This window comes from Choloepus didactylus, chromosome 2 (genome assembly GCF_015220235.1).
Source record: "Choloepus didactylus isolate mChoDid1 chromosome 2, mChoDid1.pri, whole genome shotgun sequence".
Taxonomy (NCBI): Eukaryota; Metazoa; Chordata; class Mammalia; order Pilosa; family Megalonychidae; genus Choloepus; species Choloepus didactylus.
In genome coordinates this window covers 220,993,928-221,015,875 of record NC_051308.1, presented here as the reverse complement: position 1 = coordinate 221,015,875, position 21,948 = coordinate 220,993,928, and the positions used below count along the sequence as shown (strand labels likewise).

General features: G+C 35.1%; 1 protein-coding gene and 1 pseudogene across 8 annotated transcripts in view; both read left to right on the top strand.

Moving 5' to 3' along the window:
• The window catches only part of EPB41 (erythrocyte membrane protein band 4.1), a 259,035-nt gene that overhangs the window by 111,105 nt on the left and 125,982 nt on the right, over window positions 1-21,948 (top strand). For all 8 annotated transcript variants that reach the window (XM_037827956.1, XM_037827957.1, XM_037827958.1 and 5 more), the window contains exons 2-4: window positions 5,564-6,041; window positions 12,459-12,671; window positions 15,015-15,119. In XM_037827956.1, coding sequence (XP_037683884.1) covers window positions 5,564-6,041; window positions 12,459-12,671; window positions 15,015-15,119 — 796 coding nt within the window. The remainder of the gene's footprint in view (window positions 1-5,563; window positions 6,042-12,458; window positions 12,672-15,014; window positions 15,120-21,948) is intronic.
• LOC119528202 lies at window positions 6,791-10,508 on the top strand (annotated as a pseudogene).

Below are 21,948 nucleotides of genomic sequence, written 5' to 3'. Positions count from 1 at the left end.
CATGGCTCATGTTGCCAGGAGGTATTATTCACTGCTGAAACTTGAAGGATAAGAAGAAGCCAGACTTATCATGCACAAATATATATTTTAAGCCAGGGAAGCACTTGGTTAAAATATAGAGGCTAGTAGGAAGACTGAACAGGGTGAAATTGGTGAGGTTGGCAAAAACCAGATCATTCAAGGACCTTAATTCAGGTGAGTAGTGAAAGAGGCTTGCTCATAGTAGCAGTAGAGATTGAGAAAAGGGAACTGATTCAAAATATATTTTGGAGGTAGACTCTGTGGGACTCGATAGGACTAACAGATGGATTTGATTGGGAATGGAAATGGAGAGGGCTGAGATAAGGATGACACTTAGGTTTCTGGTTTTAGCTAGTGGATTGATGTGATAGAGCCATTTTCTAAGGTGGGAAAAAGAGAGGTGTGGGGTAGGGTGGGAATCAATAATTTAATTTTGGACATGTTGTATTGAGATGCCTGGAAGATATCCATCTTTCTTCTCTTTTCTATTTTGGTTCTATTGCTGTACCACTTTTCTGAGGCCATTTATCAGAATGGGCCAAGGAGGTGTATTATAAAAATGCCTTCAGGCTCAGATTTGAAACTGCATGGGTTAATGAGAGGCATTCTGGTGAGAATAAGCTAGAGACACTAAAGGTGGCAATAGTTTTAAAGCTTTGGTTGCAAGGCTTTTCAAGTGTCTCTGTCCAGTATTGGTTTCAGCTTCCCTAGGGATTCCCATTGTGAATATTCACTGATAACCTGAATTTACCCAGTGATTTGTTGAGTCTCTCTCTGCCTCTAGCCTCTCCCTCCTCCACTTTATTTATCCACCTCCTGGTTTAAAAACCTTCAAAGACTCTCCGCTGCCTTTAGGATAAAGTCCAAACTATTTGCATGATATTCAAGTCCCTTTATAATCTCTTTAGCCTGCCTTTCCCCATCTCTCCATTCTGTCTTCTCATATGCTGTATGTAAAGAGAAATATGTACATGGGTGGGGAACTTGAAACTTGTGGGAAGGAAGGTGGTCTTGACCAGATTGAATAACTTGCCCATAAATTCTCAATAGATACAGTGATTTCTTCAGCAGAGAATAGTGGTTTAGTAATGTCTGAAGTAATTACAGAACTAAGCTTTTGCAGAGACGGATACTAGCCTAAGAATTTACAATAGAATCAATACATTGGTGTATATTAAGTTTATTTTAAGCATGGTTTAGCCTTGTGATTTGAGGCATGATTTTTAACCTCCCCAAACCTGTTTATCTGGAAAATGAGAATGTGTGTCTCAGAATGTTTGTAGGATAATATGGTAAATCATGTAGCATAATATGTGGCATTTAATAGGTACTTAATAAATGGTAGCTGCTATAATATTATTTCAGTTAGAATTTAATTTTAAATGGTATCTCTGTGCTAACCTTACCTCTTCCTACTTACTTGTTTTGCCCTTTTCTTAAAACAGCCTAGATTACTTGCTAGTCCCTGAATAGCTACAATATTCTTACTAATGCCTTTTCTCTTTTCGTTTGACATCTTATACTCATCCATCAAAGCATAACATAAAAACCATATTTTTCATGAGTCCCTTCTTGATCTCTCTAGTTGAAAGTTCTCATTTTCTTCTTCTGTAATGCTTAGTTGGTACCACTCTGAGGCCTTGACAAGTACTGCCTTGTTTTTTAATTATTTGTGTAAATGTCTTATCTCCTTAAGAGCTGTATTCTTTTTGGTCCCTCTCAGAGAGCAAAACCAAAGCCTTATACATGGTTAGCACCCAGTAAACACTGATAGATGTTCAGTGAGCTAATTTGAAGAATAATGCCAATAATTAAATCATTATACTTCATTCCCAAATGGAAATTATAAGGGAAATTTTCTTGGTTTAACAATCTAAAGAGTTTTTACAAAGTTTCCCCAACAAGCCTTAAAGACTGTTCTGTTGTTAGAAATACAAAAACGATGAAAGATATTATCCAGATATTATCTTTGATACCAGGGTGGGGAGAGTGGGCCATGATTTTTAGGATTTGGTGGATTAGGATTAGGATGGAATGGAAATGCATCATTTATCTTTCAGAGCTGTGCTGATTTTCTTTTTTTTTAATTAAAAGCCCTCATTCTGACATTAAGTAAATAGATACCTCCTTTTGGATTTTGTATCCAGAATGAAAATAGTATCATTTACACAAGAAGGGTCTGTTTGTAGAACATTTTTCCTGTTTTTACTGCTTGCCTTCTTTGTATCTTTTCCTCTGGATACCCATCTGATCATTTGTATTGTAAAGAAGTTAGCTGAATGTATAACTGTGACAGATTTGCCAGAACAAGTTTATTTAAGGTTTTAGTATATGGTTCATAGAATTTTTTTCTATTTGCTATTAATTTTTTTGTTTGTTTCATTCTAATCAGCCTCAGAACTAACCAGAGATACCTATCTGGTGGTTTTTCGGTTTCATTTTATGTTACGTGTTTTGTTTTGTTTTTGCTTTTGTGGCTATTACTAGCAGTATTGCTCTGTATATGAGCATGGCTGGAAAGAATATTGTAGAAGAAGTCTCCTTAGTTGTTCATTTTTATCTATTTTTTTTCTTGCGTAGATTGAATTGCAGCATCTCTGCTGAATGCTGCATTGTCTAGATTCTTGATTGTTTGCTTTCTAGCATTTAATGTTATTACCTGAAGTTGGTTTCAGTATTTTCCAATAGAATTATTTTGCTCTTCTGCTTGTGTGCTCTTTTCAACTTTCTGTATACTGTTCCTTATATTCTGTTCTCATCTGGTCTTTACCTATGACCAGCTTGTTTTTCATATACGTCCAATTATGTGGCAAAATGCATTGCTTCTGCACGGATAGATTAATTATTCTCTAATTCTGTGGTCATATGGCTTGATCATTCCTTCCTAAATGTGGCAAATACATCGTATCAATGGAGATACCCAGAATACTGAATCTTGACAAGTATCACAGCTGCATGGGAAACTTGGCATTGTGGTTAAAATTTCAAGGTCTGATTAAACACAAAAAAGAGTTCTAAAATATGTTAATGGTTCAGCTTTTATGTTTAATAATACGTTGCGTTCTTTGCTTCAATAATTCAGCAAACATTTGTTGAACATTTACTGGGTAGAGTATTTTTCACTGTTCACATTCCATTTTCTAAAAGCAGCTTTTTGCCATCTTTGTTTCTTAGGCATTTTGAGGTATGTTCCTGAAGTGATTGTTATGGTTCTTTTTTATGCCTCGCTATTCTAAGTATGGTGGATGGATCAGCAGCACTGGCAACATCTGGGAGCTTGTTTGAAATGCAGAATCCCAGGTCCCATTCCAGATGTGCCAAACCAGAATCTACATTTTAGCAAGATTGTTAGTTGATTCGATGCAAGTTAAAGTTTAACAAATAAACATAGCATATGGATTGTTAACATCTATTTTTTTTTAAAATAGCATCTGAAGGGTACTCATTCAGCTGCTTTCTTAAAGACATTCTTTCACATGAAAGGAATTATAGGAATACTAAGAAACAAATTGTAAAACACAAGAATAAGTACTCTATTTACTGAAGGATATAAATAAAAGGCTGTTAGAAATGAAGTTTAAGTGATTTTCATATCTGCCAAAACATAAGCAAAAGTGTTGTAATTACTTATAGACTATGAGAGATCTTAGTATTTTATGTAAGAAAAAAATTTTTTTTATTTAAGTTAAGTATTTTATGTAAGAAAACTTTAACATAGAAGTGGTGTCTGTTCCTTTTTACCCAGGTGAATGATGAAGCCATATCTCAAATCCATAGAAAATAGTGCTAAATCCTTAGCGTTTCCTATTTATTTTTTGCAAAGAAAGTATGAAGTAAATTGTGCTCTCCAATCAAATCATTACTCTTTTAGAATAACTGGTAGTTCAGGATCCAGATTTTCTTTAAGTACAAGTGCATCTTACTCAGTTGTAACAAATTAAGGATGAATATGGGTTGGTAAATGTATAGTATTTATAAAGACTGATTACAAATTTCATTAGTTAAGAGTAATTTTGATGACTTAGCAAATGAGGCTAGAAAACGTACTTCTCTAAATAAATATTTTTAATGCTTAAAATAAAAGAATTTGAGCAAATTGGCAATAAGCGCCTATATAAGGGCTTTTCCTTTTATAAATATGTCTTTGTTTATTTCAACACCACTTGTAGTGATCTGCCTCTGACTAGCAATGTGATCTTAGTTAAGTTACTTTCTGAGTCTCAATTTCCTCAACTATAAGATTTAGTGATTCTTTGTTCCTTTCAGGGTTGTTGAAAGGCTTAATTGAGATAATGTAGATAATGCCCCTGGCATGCCTGGCACAGAAACAGTGCTCAATAGATGTTCACTCTCTTCCCTTTACACTGCTTTGTTCCATCTACACACAATTATTCTAGGTTTAGCTTGTATTTTAAATACAGTTTTGCTTGAATTTTTCTTTCATTGTAATGATTAAAGCTGAATCAAGAATGTAAACTCCTTGATAACATAGACCTTGTCTGTTTTGTTTACCATTGTAGCCTTAGCACCAGCACAGGTGCTAGATGCTTTATTCATTCAAATGAATATTTGAAATAAATTTACTTGAAGAAATTTAACTTAGAGAATACCTTCTGTAGGCTGGTTATTCTTCAGTACACTAGGCATGACAATGCTCTGTGGCTGTTATGTGAAGTTTGACTAATAATACTGGGATTTTGAGATCAAGAGGTTAGGAAACCAACAAGTTTGAATTATATGTGGTCTACAGACTGCCTTCTTCTCTACTACTAATGAATCAACATTTGCATCCTGAATACTTTTCTCTGAGATGTATTTGTGATAGTTCCACTTCCTACTCTTAAAAATGCTTAGTTTTCAAAATCATATTTATCAGAAGGAAAAAAGGTATTAAGGAACTTAAAATTGGATATTTCTGAAAGAGGCTGTAGTTGGGTGTTGTAACATGAAGATCTAAAGAATTTTTTGTGATTATTTTACCTGCAATTGCAGTTGTCAAGTCTTATAAAAATCAGGATTCTACATTTGCTGTTCTTAATAGAGAAGTCTGCATTTTAAAAGATATAAAGAAAGAGAACAAAGAGTTGGGGAAATGTTTAATCTCATCTCGTGGGATGTAGAGAATTTTGCAGAAAATAATTCCTGCAAATCTGACACTTTCATAATGATACCCTCAAAGGATAGTATATGAAAAAGGTCCTTTTTTGGGAAGGATAAAATTGCATTTTCTAGATACAGTTCAGAGCATTGAATTTCAAATATGTTGTATTTCATATAAGGAGGCCTCAGTGGATACTATTTTAAGTAATCTCTGTATGTGCATGTCTTTGGTGATTCAATGTATTAATAATTTATTCAGGATGTATATTTAAGATATTTTTGTACTTTAATGGAAAGTCTTATGTTTAATGGAGTGGAGTACTGTTTGTTGGTGATTAAATACCTAAGTTTATTAATTTTGTCACACTTGATCTGATTTAAGGTTTGGCCTACAGTTCGGTGTATTGCTTATATGAGTCCACCTTTCTCTTCTTTTTTATAGCAACATCATGACAACAGAGAAGAGTTTAGTGGCCGATACTGAAAATTCACAGCACCAACAACAGAAGGAAGAGGGTGAGGTAACCACAAACGTAGACCACCAGGAAACTCAGCTAGAGGAGGCTTCTCAAACAGCAGCTGAGGGAGATAGTCAGTGTGAGCAGAAGCTGAAAACATCAGATGGAGACACTCCTACACATGAAGACTTGACCAAGAACAAGGAGCGGACATCAGAAAGCAGGGGCCTGTCACGGCTGTTCTCCTCATTTCTCAAAAGGCCCAAGTCTCAGGTCTCTGAGGAAGAAGGCAAAGAAGTAGTGTCAACTAAAGAGAAAGGTGAAGGAGGTCAGAAAGAAATAGAATTTGGAACCAGTCTTGATGAAGAGATTATTTTAAAGGCCCCAATTGCAGCTCCTGAACCTGAGCTCAAAACAGACCCATCCTTGGATCTTCATTCATTAAGCAGTGCAGAAACACAGGTAAGGATGTGTGAAAGTATGGAGGTGGGTTTGATGAAAACATGTTATACACTTCATTTTTCACTTAAAAACATTTGATTTTATTTCTTACTAACCAGTTGACTTAGATATTGATAGTAATTAAGTAACATGAAGTTTTGGAATTTCTGCTCTAAGGACATTTATGTAGTCACTGGAAACCAAATTTTAAAAAAGATGCTTATGCTCTGTAAATCAAAGAAAGAAAATGAAGGAAAAGTATTGAATTATTTTATTCAATCCATATATAATTTTTCTGTAATAATAGAATAAGTCTCAGATTTATACTGAGAGGAAGAAAATGGAGTAAGGTGGTTGAGAGTTAATTGTGGTGAAATAATTAGGAATGGAATAGTTTATCAGCAAACATGGTCCTTTTCTCAGAAATCTTTCAAAAGTTTTGAAAAAGATTCAAGCCAGGCCTGCCTTATTTTTGTCTTCTTCAACTAGATCATATTACCACAGACTGTAAGATTTAGATGAGGAAGTCTAGCTCTTTCTGTCACCCTTGTAATATACGGTTATTTAGGTAATTGCACCATAGTGTTGTCAAACTATACATGAGTTGTGAATTTGCTCATTGCCCAGAAAACATTACATTAATACTGTAATTAAAACTATTTTCTAGGAGTTTCGTTTGTTTTCAGCCTTAGTATCTACAAATTATCATCAGAGTTTCCATTTCTGAAGCATGTGAACATTACCTGCATAGTTAAAAGTATAAATCCTATATGTTTCTGGCCCGGCCCACACCTTGCCAGGGGCCCCCCCACACAGTCAGCAGTCGCCTCACAGCCCAGCTCTGTCCTGACAGATGCTCACTGCCAGCCGCCTGCCGACCGCGACTGACTGTCCCTTATGCCTGTCTCTGCCTGCGTGCCCGAGGGTCTTTTGTGCCCACTGGTACAAGAACCAGGAGATGATGAGCCGTTAATGTAGAATAAGATCTGGCTCTAAAGAAAGAGGCTCACTGGCCCATTCACCAAACTTCAGAGATGTTGAGAATTCCACATCTGCAGGGAACAGGAACTGGCCTAAGAAGAATGCAGCCATCAAACACACTTTGAGAAACATTGCTGCAGCCTGTCTAGCTATGGTGTATTGTATTAAACTCAGGTCCTCTGTGAATCCAAATCTCAGTTCATCCATGAGTGTGGATTACCCACATTCCAACTTCAGGATGCCTAATCTGCCTCTCAAAATATATATTGTGGTTTTTGGCACTACTATATTTGTCTTCATCCTTAGTTTACTCTTCTGTTGCTGCTTGGTTAGGCTAAGACAGCAAGCACACAAATAATTTTATGCACAGAAACACATTGTATTAAAGGCAAAAGTAAAAGAATTGAATTTACATGAGGTCTGCACCCACAGGAATGGATTAAAAGAACTTGGCCTTTTCTGGGGTGCGTAACAACTTCAAACCAGTGCAAGACATGAATAGACATCTCTCTTAAGAAGATACACAAATGGCTAGAAAGCATATGAAAAGATGCTCAACATCGTTAGCTATCAGGGAAATCCAAATCAAAACCACAATGAGATACCATTTACATCCATTAGAATAGCTGCTATTAAATGGAAAATAACAAATGTTGGAGAGGATGCAGACAAATAGGAACATTTATTCTTTGCTGGTGGGAATCTAAAATGGTGCAGCCACTGTGGAAGACAATTTGGTGGTTCCTCAGTAAGCTAAGTATAGAACTACCACATGATCCAGCAATCCCACTACTAGGTATTTACCCAAAAGATCTTAAAGCAGAAACTCAAACAGATATCTGCATTCCAATGTTCATAGCAGCATTATTCACAATTGTCAAAAGATGGAAGCAACCCAAGTGTCCATCAAGAGATGAATGGATATATAAAAAGTAGTATATACATACAGTGGATGATTATTCAGTCATAAACAGGAATGAAGTCCTGATTTTTGCAACAACATGGATGAACCTTGAAGACACCATGTTGAGTGAAATAAGCCATACACAAAGGAACAAATATTGTATGATCTCACTGTTTTGAAATAATTAGAATAAGCAAACTCATAGAGTCAGAATCTTCAAAATAGGTTACCAGGGGATGGGATGGAGATAGGGAATGAGAAGTTAGGGCTTAAAATGTACAGAGTTCATGTTTGGAATGATGGAAATATTTTGGTAATAGATGGTGATGAAGGTAGCACAACACTGTGAACACAACAGCACTGAAATAGTTATCTGAATATGATTTAAAGGGGAAATGTTTGTACATATGGTAACAAAATAAAATTTTTTAAAAAAATCCACAGAACTACACACAGTGAGCCCTGAGTTAAATCATGGACTTTAATAGTACAGTTGTAAAAATGTGCTATCATCAATTGTAATAAATTTTCCACACCAGTGAGAGTATTGGTGGTGAGGTGGTATATGGGAATCTTGTATTTTATGCATGATTGTTCTGTAAACCTACAGCTTCTCTAATAAAAAAAAATATATTGGAAAACAAAACTTACGACCGCATTTTAAAAAATCCTATATGTTTCTGTTATAGATCCAAGATTTGACCTATATGGTTTTATTAGGATTTTCTAAAAAAATATTACATGTATTTCTAGGAATACTACTTGTACATTAATTGTTAAGAGTAATGGACACATGAGTAGAAAATAGGAGCAAAAATTAAATGAATAATGGGGATTTGGGGGATGGGAGGTTTTGGGTGTTTTCTTTACTTGTACTTTTATTCTTTAGTTTTTTGGAGTAATGTTCAAAAATTGATTGTGGTGATGAATGCACAACTATGTGATGGTACTGTGAACGATTGTACACTGTGGATGATTGTAGGACATGTGAATATATCTCAATAAAACTGAATTGGAAAAAAAAGAATGCTTAGAGTAAAATTTAGGATAAAGTTGAAATTATGCAATTGTTATTAATGAAACAATGTTGAAAACAAGATTTAGTATAATGTAGTAGTTAAGAAAGCAGACTATGGAATCGGACTTTTTGGGTTCAAGTCACGGAGAAGTGACACTTTTTTTTCAGTTTCCTCCTCTGTACAATGGGGATAATAATATCTACCTCATTTGACTATTGTGAGGATTAAAAGAAATAAACATGTAAAGCCCTTAAGACATTGCTTGGCTTAAGTAAGCACTCAGTGTGTTAGCTACTGCTAGTCAGTTAGTAAGCGGTTTCACAGTGAAGGCAAAGAAACCCTACATATCTTAATATTATTAATTTAATTTTATTTCAGGAAGATTAGAAGTGTTAAATTGCATCATCTCTCAGGAAGCTTGATACTTTTCCTCCCTGTGCTTTATTAAGGGAAAATTTGTCTTGTTTTAGTTGGCATTGGAATCAGAATTTGTCTATTTTTTGAGAGATAATAGCATTTATACTGAGCTTGAAACAGATAATCTGGAGAAGCTTAGTTTTAGATTTAATTAAAATCTCATTCATTGAGGCTTCATTAATTCAGAATTGAGACAAATTGTATAGAGGCATTTGTTTACATATGAAGAAAAATAAAATAAATTAGTATTGTTAATGGAATTTCAAGGGGATGTTGTTTAGGGGAAAATACTATTTTAGGTCTTTTGGAAACTGGTGTTTATTTATAAACAATTCATATGGTTATTATAAATCAGTGCAAGTCCCATCCGAACCTTGTGGATCCAAGTTTATTTTCTTAACCATGTTTCTGAATATGTAGGAGAATTTCATTTAAGTGGTCCTTTCCTATCCACATCTCCAGTTTTTAGGATTTTTTGAAAGTGAGTGCATTATAGGGCTGTACCAGAGTACCTTGGATATTTTTGGTTGCCATAAAATGTTTTTTTATTGGGGAGAGCTGCTGCCACCAGCATCAAGGTCTTGTACCGAGTCCCATTCTTAGTGCCTGAATGTCCCAACCTGAAGCTGAAGAAACCACCCTGTGTCATTGGCCATGACGATGTATGCTCTGGTGGTGGTGGTGTCTTACTTCCTCATCACTGGAGAATAATTTATGATGTTATTGTTGAACCTCCAAGTGCTGGCTCTCTGACTGATGAACATGGGCATCAGAGGCCAGTAGCTTTCCTGGCCTACAGAGTAGACAGACAATATGTTTTGGAAGGACTTGCATCCAGCTTCCCGATTACAATGGGAGGTTTAGGAGTCATAATCCTGGACTGATCCAAGGCACCAAACATCCAAAACTCAGTAGATTTCTTCTTCTATTCTTTGGATTTGTCTGTGTTAAAATGAGTTTTTTCATGGCTAGAGTATTCATGAGAATGAAACTGCCAGGCTATCTGATGGGTTAGAGTGCCTTTTGAGAAGGAATCAGGGACACTGGATTTGCTTCTGTTAATGACCAATCCTCTAATATGAAATGTGGAAAAGGATGAAAAGCAGCAGAGGAAGAAGCATCTAGTGAAAACAGGAAACTTATTAAATCTTGGACTAGAATTTCTTCTTGGTAACATCAGAGAGACAATCTTATCACAGTATTTTTTCCTACTGACCTACGTTGGCATACCAACAATGTTAAGTGGCATTTTCTTCTTAGTTTTTTTTTTTTTATTATTTCTAGAAGGAAATATACTGCATTTCTACAACTACAGTATTGAATAGAGTGATTTTTTTTTTTTTTTACAACTCCCTTAACATTTTTTTGGAAATGGCATTTCTGATTTATAGAAATTAATGTAAAATCAGGAAGTGAGACCCTGTAACCTGAAAACTCTGAACAGCTGATCAGCTTTAACTATGGTGCTTTGCCATTAGTATGATAGTACATTATTTCAGGTATGTATTTAAGATTGTTTCCTGAAAAATAAGATGTATGAAAGGAACAGAAATAAATAATAATTTTTCTAATAAAAATATATATTTATTGATTATCTACCACCATGTGTGCCAGGCCCAAAATGGCATAGAGTTTTGTTTTTTTTTTTTTTTACAAACAAGTATAACATGTTTTATTGTTTTTGTCAAATTTGCAGACATTTCTTAACAAAACAATCACTTATAAAGGACAATATGAAAATTATCTTACCCTAAAACTAGAAATATTAAATAACATTATTGGAATAATAAAAAGCAAATAGGACACATCTCCTTGGCATAGAGTTTTAAGATCACGGATTCTGGAGCCAGACTGATATGTGACTTATAAACTATGTGATCTTAGTAGGCAAGTTACTTTAATTTCTCTGGCCACAGTTTCTTATCTTTCAACTGGCGATAATAATAGTGTCCTCTTCACAGGGTTGTTATGAGGATTAACTGAGTTCATATAAGTAATGCTCTCAGAAAAGTAACTGACCCATTGTAAGTGCTATATAAATGTTTGCTGCTATAATAATAATTATTATTATAAAACAGACATGGTCCCTATTCTTGTGGAATTTATAATCTAATGGAGGAGACAAAAAAAGTAGTAAATACAAAATTTTATTGTAGTAAGTCTTACGAAGGCAACAAAAGGTACTGCTGTAAAGAATAGTAGAATGAGGTTAGGGTAGATAGGATAACCAGTGATGGTCTTTCTGAAGAGGTCATATTTAAGAGGATTGTGATGGATGGGAAGGAGCCTTTTAGACCATCTCCAGTATCTAAGGCAGGAGCCAAATAATTAAATCTTTTTTCCTAAATGCCAACCATGTGTTCTTTTGAAAGAAAAGAATTAGTGGGGTTTAGTTAAGAATCTTTTAGCAGTTTCATTGGGTTGGAAGTCAGGAAGTATACACCAAAATGTTGTCACACCTACTTGTATTACTGTGGGATGACTTACTGATTTTTCCTAGGGGACCCAGATTTCAGTCTGTCTCTTGCTTCTTTGAATCTTCCTTGCATTTAGCTTTTGTTATACCTGGTAGGAAGGAGTTAACTGATAATTACAGTTTTTAGCCTACTACATATGTTGTTTTATGCTCTAAAACTGGTTTCCAGCCACCCCTTTAGCCATTTATAAAACTTAGAATATGTGGAAAATAATATCCTATTCTGCTATTCATTAGAGTACCTTACTAAAATTGAGGAGCATGGGGCAGAGATGTTAAAGTTTTGATAGCTTTTAGTGACATCATATAATGGCATAGTCAGGAGGAATATATAGTCCTGACAGCAATAGATTTTAATGTCTACTGGTTTACCTGAAACCTTCATTTATTAATGTGGGAAAGATGGGATTCTATCTGAGGAATTTTGAGAATAGCAGAATCTGAAGATCTTTTGAGGGATCCTTTATAGGAAAATAATTGTTTAATCTTAATGTTTTTTTTGTTTTTTTTTTTTTACTATTTTAACAATTTATTTTCTGCATTTGGTACTTTTATTGGTAGCATTATTATAGATAAGAGTGTATACAGCATGTTTTTTGAAATGTCTTTATTACTGACTTGATGATGTTATGGATATGTAGCCTGCTCAGGAAGAACACAGAGAAGATCTGGATTTTGAAACCAAGGAAGAAGGAGGACTTGAAGAGTGCTCCAAACCAAAAGTGAAAGAAGAAAATCCTGAATCAAAAGCAGAAAAAGAGTTAAAGCCTTCCCAGAAGTCAATCAGAAGACATAGAAACATGCACTGCAGGGTTACTTTACTGGATGACACAGTTTATGAATGTGTTTTGGAGGTGAGTACATTTTAATTTCCAGTATTCAGAACTCTTAAAATTGTTTCATATGGGGTTGGGTAAGTTTTGCCATTTTCCTGGATAAGTCCTAGTCTCATGACATATCTATGGACTGAAATGTTAACAGGGATTTTCTGGAGGTGGGAGTGAGAGGATTATGATTATGAATGAGTTTTATTTTTCTTCTCCACTTTTTTCAGTATCTACCAAAATCTTGTGAAGTAAGGATATGTTTCTTTAATGATCAAAAACAATTTTGTTAAAAAAAATAGGTTTGTTATTTATAGAGTGACCTTCCATAACTAGGTTTCAGGATAGCCTCAGTATCTGATATTAGGTGCAGCTATCCCCATAATTATATTTGTAAAAAAAATTGCTATTTGTAACATTTCTGGTCTCCCAAATCTAAACCTTAATAAGCTTTAGTTTACTTAATGTATTTCTTTAGCCCAATGAAATGACATAGAAGAAATTTAAATCAAGTAATACCATTTCTTAAGATTTACTGTTATTTTCTGAAGGAATAAATAGTTGAATTGGGATTGAATAAAAATATCAGAGTTATTTTTTGCTTCTTCAGGACAAGTTAAAATCCTTGAAAAACTGACTTTTTTTAAATAGAGCAGTAGTTGTCAGTTATCATATGCTTGATATAATAGCAATCCGCTGTGATTGTTATTAATAACAGCTTTTATTGCTAAAACATATAATCCCTAAGTACTTGTATCTTAAGTACAAATTATTTCTGAATTGAATTATGTACAAATGCAAATATATCCAAGCACAAATAAATAGTCTAAACATTTACACTGTATTTATTCATGGGTATTCTCTCTCAAGTTTTAAAAAGGAAATAAAGAAAAATGTACTATTGGGTTTTGAAAACAGTTACCACACCTAGTAGCTAGAGGAGACCTAGGGTTTGCATCCTCTGCTTCTTGCCACTAACTAGATTGGAGCTGGGGAAAGCTATTCCACACTCATTCTTCTCATTCAGAGCAAGATCAAGATATGGGTCCCTTATATCTGAAACCCTTAATGGCAGATGTGTTTCGGAATTCAGAATATTTTGGATTTTAGAAAAGCAATAAGTACATGTTCTGCCTATTTCCTAATATACCCAACAGGGTCTGTAGCAGCACCCTCATGATCAAACACATTACTTCAGTAGTAAAATTTATATAAAGATTCATTCTAAGAGGGATGACTGAAGATCATAACCTCACAACAGTCACAACTCAGAATTTGTCATCAGATTTTTTAGAATTTGGAATTATGAATAAAAGATTATAGACTTGTACATGAATAATTCCCAAATCATTTTTTATCCTTTAGAGTGAAAACATAGGGGAAAATATGAGGAAAGTGATGTAAGTCTGAAAATGAATGAACAGCTATGTGAATTACTTATAGTCATTATAAATAACTCAACTTATTGAGGGAAGGACATGTCATGTATATGTATCCAAAAAAGATTTCTAATTTTTTGAAGTATTTTTGTATTTATTTCTCAGAAGGTATTAGCGTGTTTGATTTTTTTCAACAATTCCAGTAGGGCAGGTAGGGCAAGTATAAATATTGTCAGCATTTTATAGATGAGAAACCTAACATTCAGAAAGATTAATTGAATATGATTCAGGTTGCTTGGCTAGTAAACAGAGGAGCCAGGACTTCTTGATTCTAAATCTTAGCCTGTTAAGTTAGGCATTTGTCCCCTAGAAAGAGGAATACAAGTACCCAAATTGGGTGATGGTTTGATTTTCTAGGTAAAGAAGTATTAAGAAAATGATTCGTAGCATCACTGAAACAGCCACTAACAGGTAGTGTCTGTAGGATATCTAGAATTTTCCACTTTATTCATTCTTCTGAAAGAGATTGTAAGGAGTTTGAAACATAGTTCATTCTCTTGGGACTTTGGGTCTGGAAATGGAAGAGAGTCTAATGATCTCCACAGCCTCAATTAACTGGCAGTGTCAACAGTTGATATAATTAATTCAGGTGGTCACAGTGACTGAGAGCAAGCCCATAAATGCTCTAGAAATATTGTACCAAAAATAAAAGTGTGATATTTAGGGTGGAGGTGGGGGATGATGGATAGAGGGAAGGTAGAATTTTGCTTTGATTTGTAGCACTCCAAGCCACTGTCAGTGTGCTGAATATGTAAGCTGACAAATTACGAAACAGGATTTTTTTAACATATCATTCTTACTTAGATTATGTAGCCATCTGAAAGTTTGTTAGTAACCAAGGGTAAAGAGGAAATTGGAAATTGACCTTTCATCTTTTTGGTGATAAATATGGGCTCAACAGGAAACCTCGACTAAAAAATGTTTGTTTTTGCAGAAACACGTTATAGGACAAGATTTACTTAAACGAGTATGTGAACACCTCAATCTTTTGGAAGAAGACTATTTTGGTCTAGCCATTTGGGATAATGCAACCTCTAAGGTGAGGAGAGTGCTTGAACATAAGAAACTGGCAAAAAAAAAATTATTATTATTATTATTTTTTTATTAAATTCAGTTTTATTGAAATACATTCACACACCATACAATCATCCATGGTATACAATCCACTGTCCACAGTATGATAACATAATTATGCGTTCATCACCACAGTCTATCTCTGAACATTTTCCTTGCATCAGAAAGAACCAGAACAAGAATAAAAAATAAAAGTGAAAAAAGAACACCCAAATCATCCCCCCATCCCACCCCATTTGTCCTTTAGTTTTTATCCCCATTTTTCTACTCATCCATACACTAGATAAAGGGGTGTGATCCACAAGGTCTTCACAATCACACTGTCACCCCTTGTAATCTACATTATTATAGCGAGTTCACCTGTCAAGATGGCTCAGTTAGAGAGAGAGAGAGAGCCACATCTGAGCAACAAAGAGGTACTCAGGGGGAGACTCTTAGGCACAATTACATGCAAGTTTAGACTCTCCTTTGCAGTAACGAGCTTCATAAGGGCAAGTCCCATGATCGAGGGCTCAGCACATCAAACCACCAGTCCCAGTGTTTGCACTGGTGTATTCTTTAATCACTGAGAAGTATCTATTGTATATTTTTAAAAGGCAGGGAAAGTAAAGAGGTATGATGTACTGATTAGATACCAGTAACTTCATATTTTATGCATTTAGTATTGTATCTAATACATAGAGTGTTCATAATAAATATTCATTGAATGGATGGTCTGTCATTGATATTCATTGATATTATAATAAAGTGATGTTAGCATTAGATGTATAATTACAATGATATATAATTATATTATAGTTTGAAGATAATGTTAAAAAAGAGAAAAAGAATCAACATTACTGGAACAGTCATACAATGATTCTTTTTTTATCATTTTTTAAATTGCAGAATATAACATATATACATAAAAGTGATAACTTTCCAAGTGCAATTTAACAAGTAGTTAGAGAGCAAATTTCAAAGAATATTATAGGTTACAATTCCACAGTTTCAGTTATTTCCTTATTATGAAATATATATACAAAAAGATGATATCTTTCAAACTATGATTTAACAAGTAGATATATAGGAAATTTCCCAAGTTATTATGAGTTAATATGAGTTTCAGTTATTTCCTGATTGTGGAATCTAACGTATATACAAGAGTATAGCTTTCAAATTACAGTTTAACAAGTAGCTACAGAACAAATTTCAAAAGATGCTATGGTTTACAGTTCCACCATTTCAGTTCTTTCCTTCTAACTATTCTAATACCCTAGCAACTAAGAAATAAAAGGTTATATAAAGATTAGTATTCCTAATCCTTTGTTAAATTCCATCTTGTCTGTTGCTACCCTTTCCTCTAGTTTAATCACTTTCCTGATCTTCAGGGATGTCTAGGCAGTGACCACCCTAACCTGTTCATGTTGAAAAGGGGTGTCACCCTATGAGCAAAGGGGGCACATCTAGTTGATGTTCTTGAAGAGGCTATTGCCTCTGGGTTTCGGGACTTAGCTAGCATAGGAGCACTCTGAAAGATTTAAGTTTCTGATGAATAAACTTAGCAAGTGAAACTTTTATAGTCTCAGATAGGGATCTGGGTATTCTTTAAGGTGTTTGGGACTACTGTTGACTTGGGCTTATCATATTGTGGTCATTTGGCCTATGTAGGTAAAGCTTGCATAGGGGAAACATCCAGGACAACCTCTTGACTCTATTTGAATTCTCATAGCCACTAAAACCGTATTTTGTTGCCTCTCTTTTCCCCCTTTTTGTCAAAAAGGCATTCTCAGTCCCTTGATGCCAGGGTCAGGCTCATTCCCAGAATCCATGTCCCACGTTGCCAGGAAGGCTCATTCATCTTGGAGGTCCTGTTCCACATCAGGGGGAAGCTGATGAATTTATTTGCAGAGTTAGGCTTAGGGAGAGAAAGTCCACATTTGAGCAACAAAAGAGGTTCTCTGAAGGTGACTCCTAGGCATAATTACAGGTGGACTCAGCCTCCTCTTTACAGCCATAAGTTTCGCCCTAGCAAGCCTCAATATTGAGGACCTGACTTTCAAAGCAGGGGGTTCCTAAGTTCACATAGCATATGTTATAGCCACGATAATCCATCCATATCTCACACTGTCATCACTCAGTTGTACAATCCTCATCAGTCTCCATTTTAAACAATTCTCATGACCCAAAAACATCTCTCAGCTCTTGTCAGCCCCCAATTATTCATACAATTCTAACATTTTCTTTCAGCTTAAAAGGAAACCAGTTGCTAACTTTTGAAGGAAGTGAAATAAAGTGTGAAAGCATGAAAGAGGGAAGAAAAGTAGTCAGATGTTTACCTAAGAACTATTGGTATTATTTCCTGGGCTGATTAACTAAAAATTCCAGATCTTTAGCTTAAAATCTAAAGATGAAAACTTTCGTTCAGTTTAACAGATATCTGCAGGTGCTATGCTAGGTGATATGGATATAGCTGCAAACAAGGTAGACATGATTCTTGCCTGCTGGAGTGTATCGTTTAGTGCTGTAACATTAGTTACTGCTGTGATGTACAAAAGGTAGTACAGTATGTCATGGGAGGGTATGGCCAGGGAAGTATTCTCTGGGGAGATGATGCCTAAGCCGAGAACTAAAGGATAAATGAGCAGGTAAAGTGGAGAGAATGGCTTGTGTAGAGACCTGGTTGAGAGTGGCATTGAGAGCCATCTGACCTAGCTGAAAATTAGGGAGTAAAAATAGAATAATGTATGAATCTAGAGAGGTACATAGGGCTGGGTCATGGAGAGAGAGTCTTATGTACAATTTATTTGAGCCATTTTAGTTGGTTCTTTTCCCAAGATTTCAATTTATTAAGAAAATTTGAGGGGCAGCAGCTTTTAACAGTTGCAAACCTTATAGACTGGGTTATTTGAGTTAGATGAGGAAAACTAGAAGACAAATCTGTTTGTAGAATTTACTTAGTAAATTTACTTAGTATCTATAGCAGTTTACATTTACAAGTTTGTTCCTTCTATATGGATCACTGTTGACTCAAACATAGGAACTAAGTCTGCCAGCAGTAGGTTAATATTCCTTTTAGAACTTAACCTTTACTCTTTTGTCCTAAAGGCTCAAGCTTTCTGAAACCCTTATTTTCTATTAGTAAGGGACACTGAAGGTGATTAGAAAACAAAACACTACCCCCAAAATACAATGAAAAATGTTTTGCATCTGTGAGCTAGAAAATTCTCAATTTTCTGAATCAAGTAAAAGACTGAGAAGTATTTTATGTTATACAAACTCAGTGAGATAATTTTGATTCCCAGAAATTGAATGTTATTATATTGGGTGTGGGGAAAAGGGTATTTTGAGAATAATTGAGAATCTTTAAATTTGACGTGTAAATAAAGTCACTGAGTACCTATTTGTTTAATATATCTGGAAACAATTTTTCTGAGAGCCAGCATGTTTAAATTTCTAGGAGGCAGCTCAGCTACAGGATTTCAGCAAGGGAAATACTTTCTATTTGCAGTTGAGCTCCTAGGGTCCATTGCTGGGACAAAAACTTTCTGAGTTGCATTGAAAACTTTTCACCAGTGTTAGTGCCATCCATACTCTTGTCCTGTCAGCAAGTTTTATTTCCTTCAGTGGTTTTCATCATCTTATTTATTTTTTTAATGAGCAAATATTAAATTGCTTTATTTATATTCATTTATATGTTTATGTATAAAATTTTGTTAAAAGTGCCTATTATAAAAGCTGAATAAGCAAAGCACAAAATTGGTTGTGTTAGAAAAAGGCATTATTGTTCCTTTTGGATGAAGTATTTCAGGAAAAGAAAAGCCAGTGTCCCTAAATAACAGTCTGGCTTCAACTTCCCTGATAGTTTATGAGAGCCCTTTCTGGGGAAGTCAGTGGACAAGTGAATCTTCGGAAACATAGGACTTATAGTTAGGTAATCTGGCAGGTCTATAGTTTGGCCAAGTGCTTCTAGAATTTCCAGCAGAAACATGGTCAGGGGGAATGGGCTGCTCAATATTTTCTGCTTCTAACCTCATCATGTTCAACCTCTAGCTTTCATGAATAAGTCAAAGCAGAATATTTCATTGTGTTAAAAATGAGAGTCCTTAGCTAATTCAGAAAGCAGGGCCAGGGGAAAACAAGGACTTCATTAGCAGATGGCCCAGGCAAACCCTGTACAAAAATGAATGTGGGGAAGACTTACCTAAGCATTGTTGGGTTAAAGGGTCAATACGTTAGCAAAAGGCAGCTTGGTGATGACAGTCCTTCAATATGCTGTCTTAAGTCTGGATAGGTTGCTTGCTCAGCCTGGTACACAGGTGTCCCTGGTATTTTCCATCACCATCATTCTGGGGATTTGCTCTCTCTCTCCAGTTTCCTTTCTCATAGCTGTCCCTCAGATTTTGGTAGAGCATGCCTCCTGAGAAATGGTACATGGAATGTAATCTTTTTGAGACATTATATGTCTGAAAAATGTCTATTCTGTCCTCACACTTCATTGTTAGTTTGGTTGGGTATAAAATGTTAGGTTTGAAATGATTGTCTTCAGAATTTTGAAGGCATTGCTCCATTGTCTTCTAGTCCCAATGTTGCTATTGAGAAGGCAAAAACCATCCTGATTCCTGACCCTTTGTATGACCTTCTTCCCACCCCCTTACCCCCTCTTGTAGAATTCAGTAGAATCTTTTTTTTTTTTTTTTTTTTTTAAATCCTTATGATTCTGAGATTTTACAGTGATATATCTTGGTGTGGGTTGATTTTCATCCATTGTATGGGACTATGTCTGTATTCCTTAACAGACTCTGATTTCTCAAGAATGTAACTTCTCTTCTTAAGAATTTCTGGATCTGTATGTTTTGTTTGTCTGAAGAGGAAAAACAGCCAGAAACAACCAGATTTCTATAGCCCTGTGAGAGATTTATTACCACTATGAATCAAAATTATATGAATTAAAAATTTGCTTTTCTGTGTTTCATTTCTGCTTAGAATGAGTTATTTATGAATGAGTCAAGGTTTTTTTTTTCCCTTGTGAGAAAGGTCATCCACATTAAATGCCTCTCCTCTCCAAATTCTTTCTCTAAGCAAAAAACTTTGAATTTTCCTGGTAAATAATGAGAATTTTAAATTAGAAGTACATGCAATTCAACAGTGTATGGTCTTTTTCTTTCTCTTTCCGTTTTCTATGTGGATGAATTTTCTTACCTTTGGAGCCAGATGATCAACTCTGAAAAGATCATTAGTCATATCCAAAACATATCTTTCTCAATTTGCAAAATCAAAGAACAACCACCAGTGGAGTAAATAGTAAATTAAGAGCGTGAAGAATTTAGTCTGAAAGGGTGGATTATTTTCCATAGGTTCATGACTAGCCCTAAAGGCAAGTGCCAGTATTATTGTATCTTTGTTTCTGATAAATTAGAAAGACTAAGATGAATTTTGTAGAATAATACTTGTAGAATAAAAGAAGGCTGCATTTGGGATCTTGTCTTTTGCTAGGTAGATTTGGACTGACATCTCTAGTGGATTTAAATGTCACTTTTTTTAACATCTGAGGACTGAGGTCCTAGATTAGCTGCTCTAGAGTTTTTATAAACATATCTTGGTGCAGTGATTTAAAGTCAACATCCTAACAGTAGCATAAATAATAGTTATTCTTCAAGTTAGGGAAGACAGACATGTGGAGCTTATAGATAAGTCTCAAAAGACAAGGATTTGCCTGTTGTACAATTTACATGGTTATATGTGTGGGGCTTTTGGACCTCCAGATAAGGGTAACTGATGGCCAACTCAGGCATGTAGTTTTTCTTAGAGCCTTATGATCTAAGCTTGTAATTTCTACAAAAGATACCAACAGCTATTCATTCCACCTCCTTAATATGCCGTTGCTCTAGTTGAAACTTTATCATCTCTGTACTGGTTTATTTTAGTAGCATTTGTTTGTTCATTTGTTCATCAAACATTTATTGAGCAGGTAGCATCTGCCTTGTGCTAGACAGGGCTATAAAAGATGTAGTCTCTTTCCTCAGGAAGCTCCCAGACTGACTAGGGTATAGCAGTGAGATTGGCACCCAAACAGATTGGAGAGTCAAAAAGGGCTTTCTGAAGAAGGTGACATCAGACTGAATTATAAAACATGGTTAGGAAGTTTCCAGATGCAGATGTGGGAACAGAGTATTCCAAGTAGAAAGAACAACATGTGAGAAGGTGTTTGGAGATAGACGAGCACACCGGAGACCTGTAGTATTTCTTTTGAATAAATGAAGCTCTAGATCAGGATATTGCTGCTCTTCATCTTTATATTATTTGGAAACCTTAAAAAAAAAGAAAAGCTTGAGTTGGAATGTGATTTTTCAAAAATTCCTGAATGTAAATTCTGTTTAAAATGTTAATATATTTAACTCACAAGGGTATGATTGATAAAAAGGACTTGAAAGGGAATCCCTACCACTGAAAGTATTCAAATAGAGGCTAGAAGATTCTCCAGAATTGCTATTTTAAGATAGTAAGGCCTTCCTAAAATACTAAAATTGCTTTTGTCTTCTCAATATTTTGTTGTTTTATCAATTAAGTCCTTCTTCTTTCCTCTAGCTATAACCCTGTCTTTCCCCTCCTCTTCACAACCACACCCCTTGAGAAATTAGTTTACACATGCTATCTCTATTTCCTCATTGCCAGTTAGTATGATACAAAATAGTGTATAAATCATACATATACATCTCAAAAAATTTTCACAAAGTGAACACATCTATGTAAACACCCACAAAATCAGGAAATGAACATTACCAGGACCCCGGAAGCTCCTCCCAGTCACTACC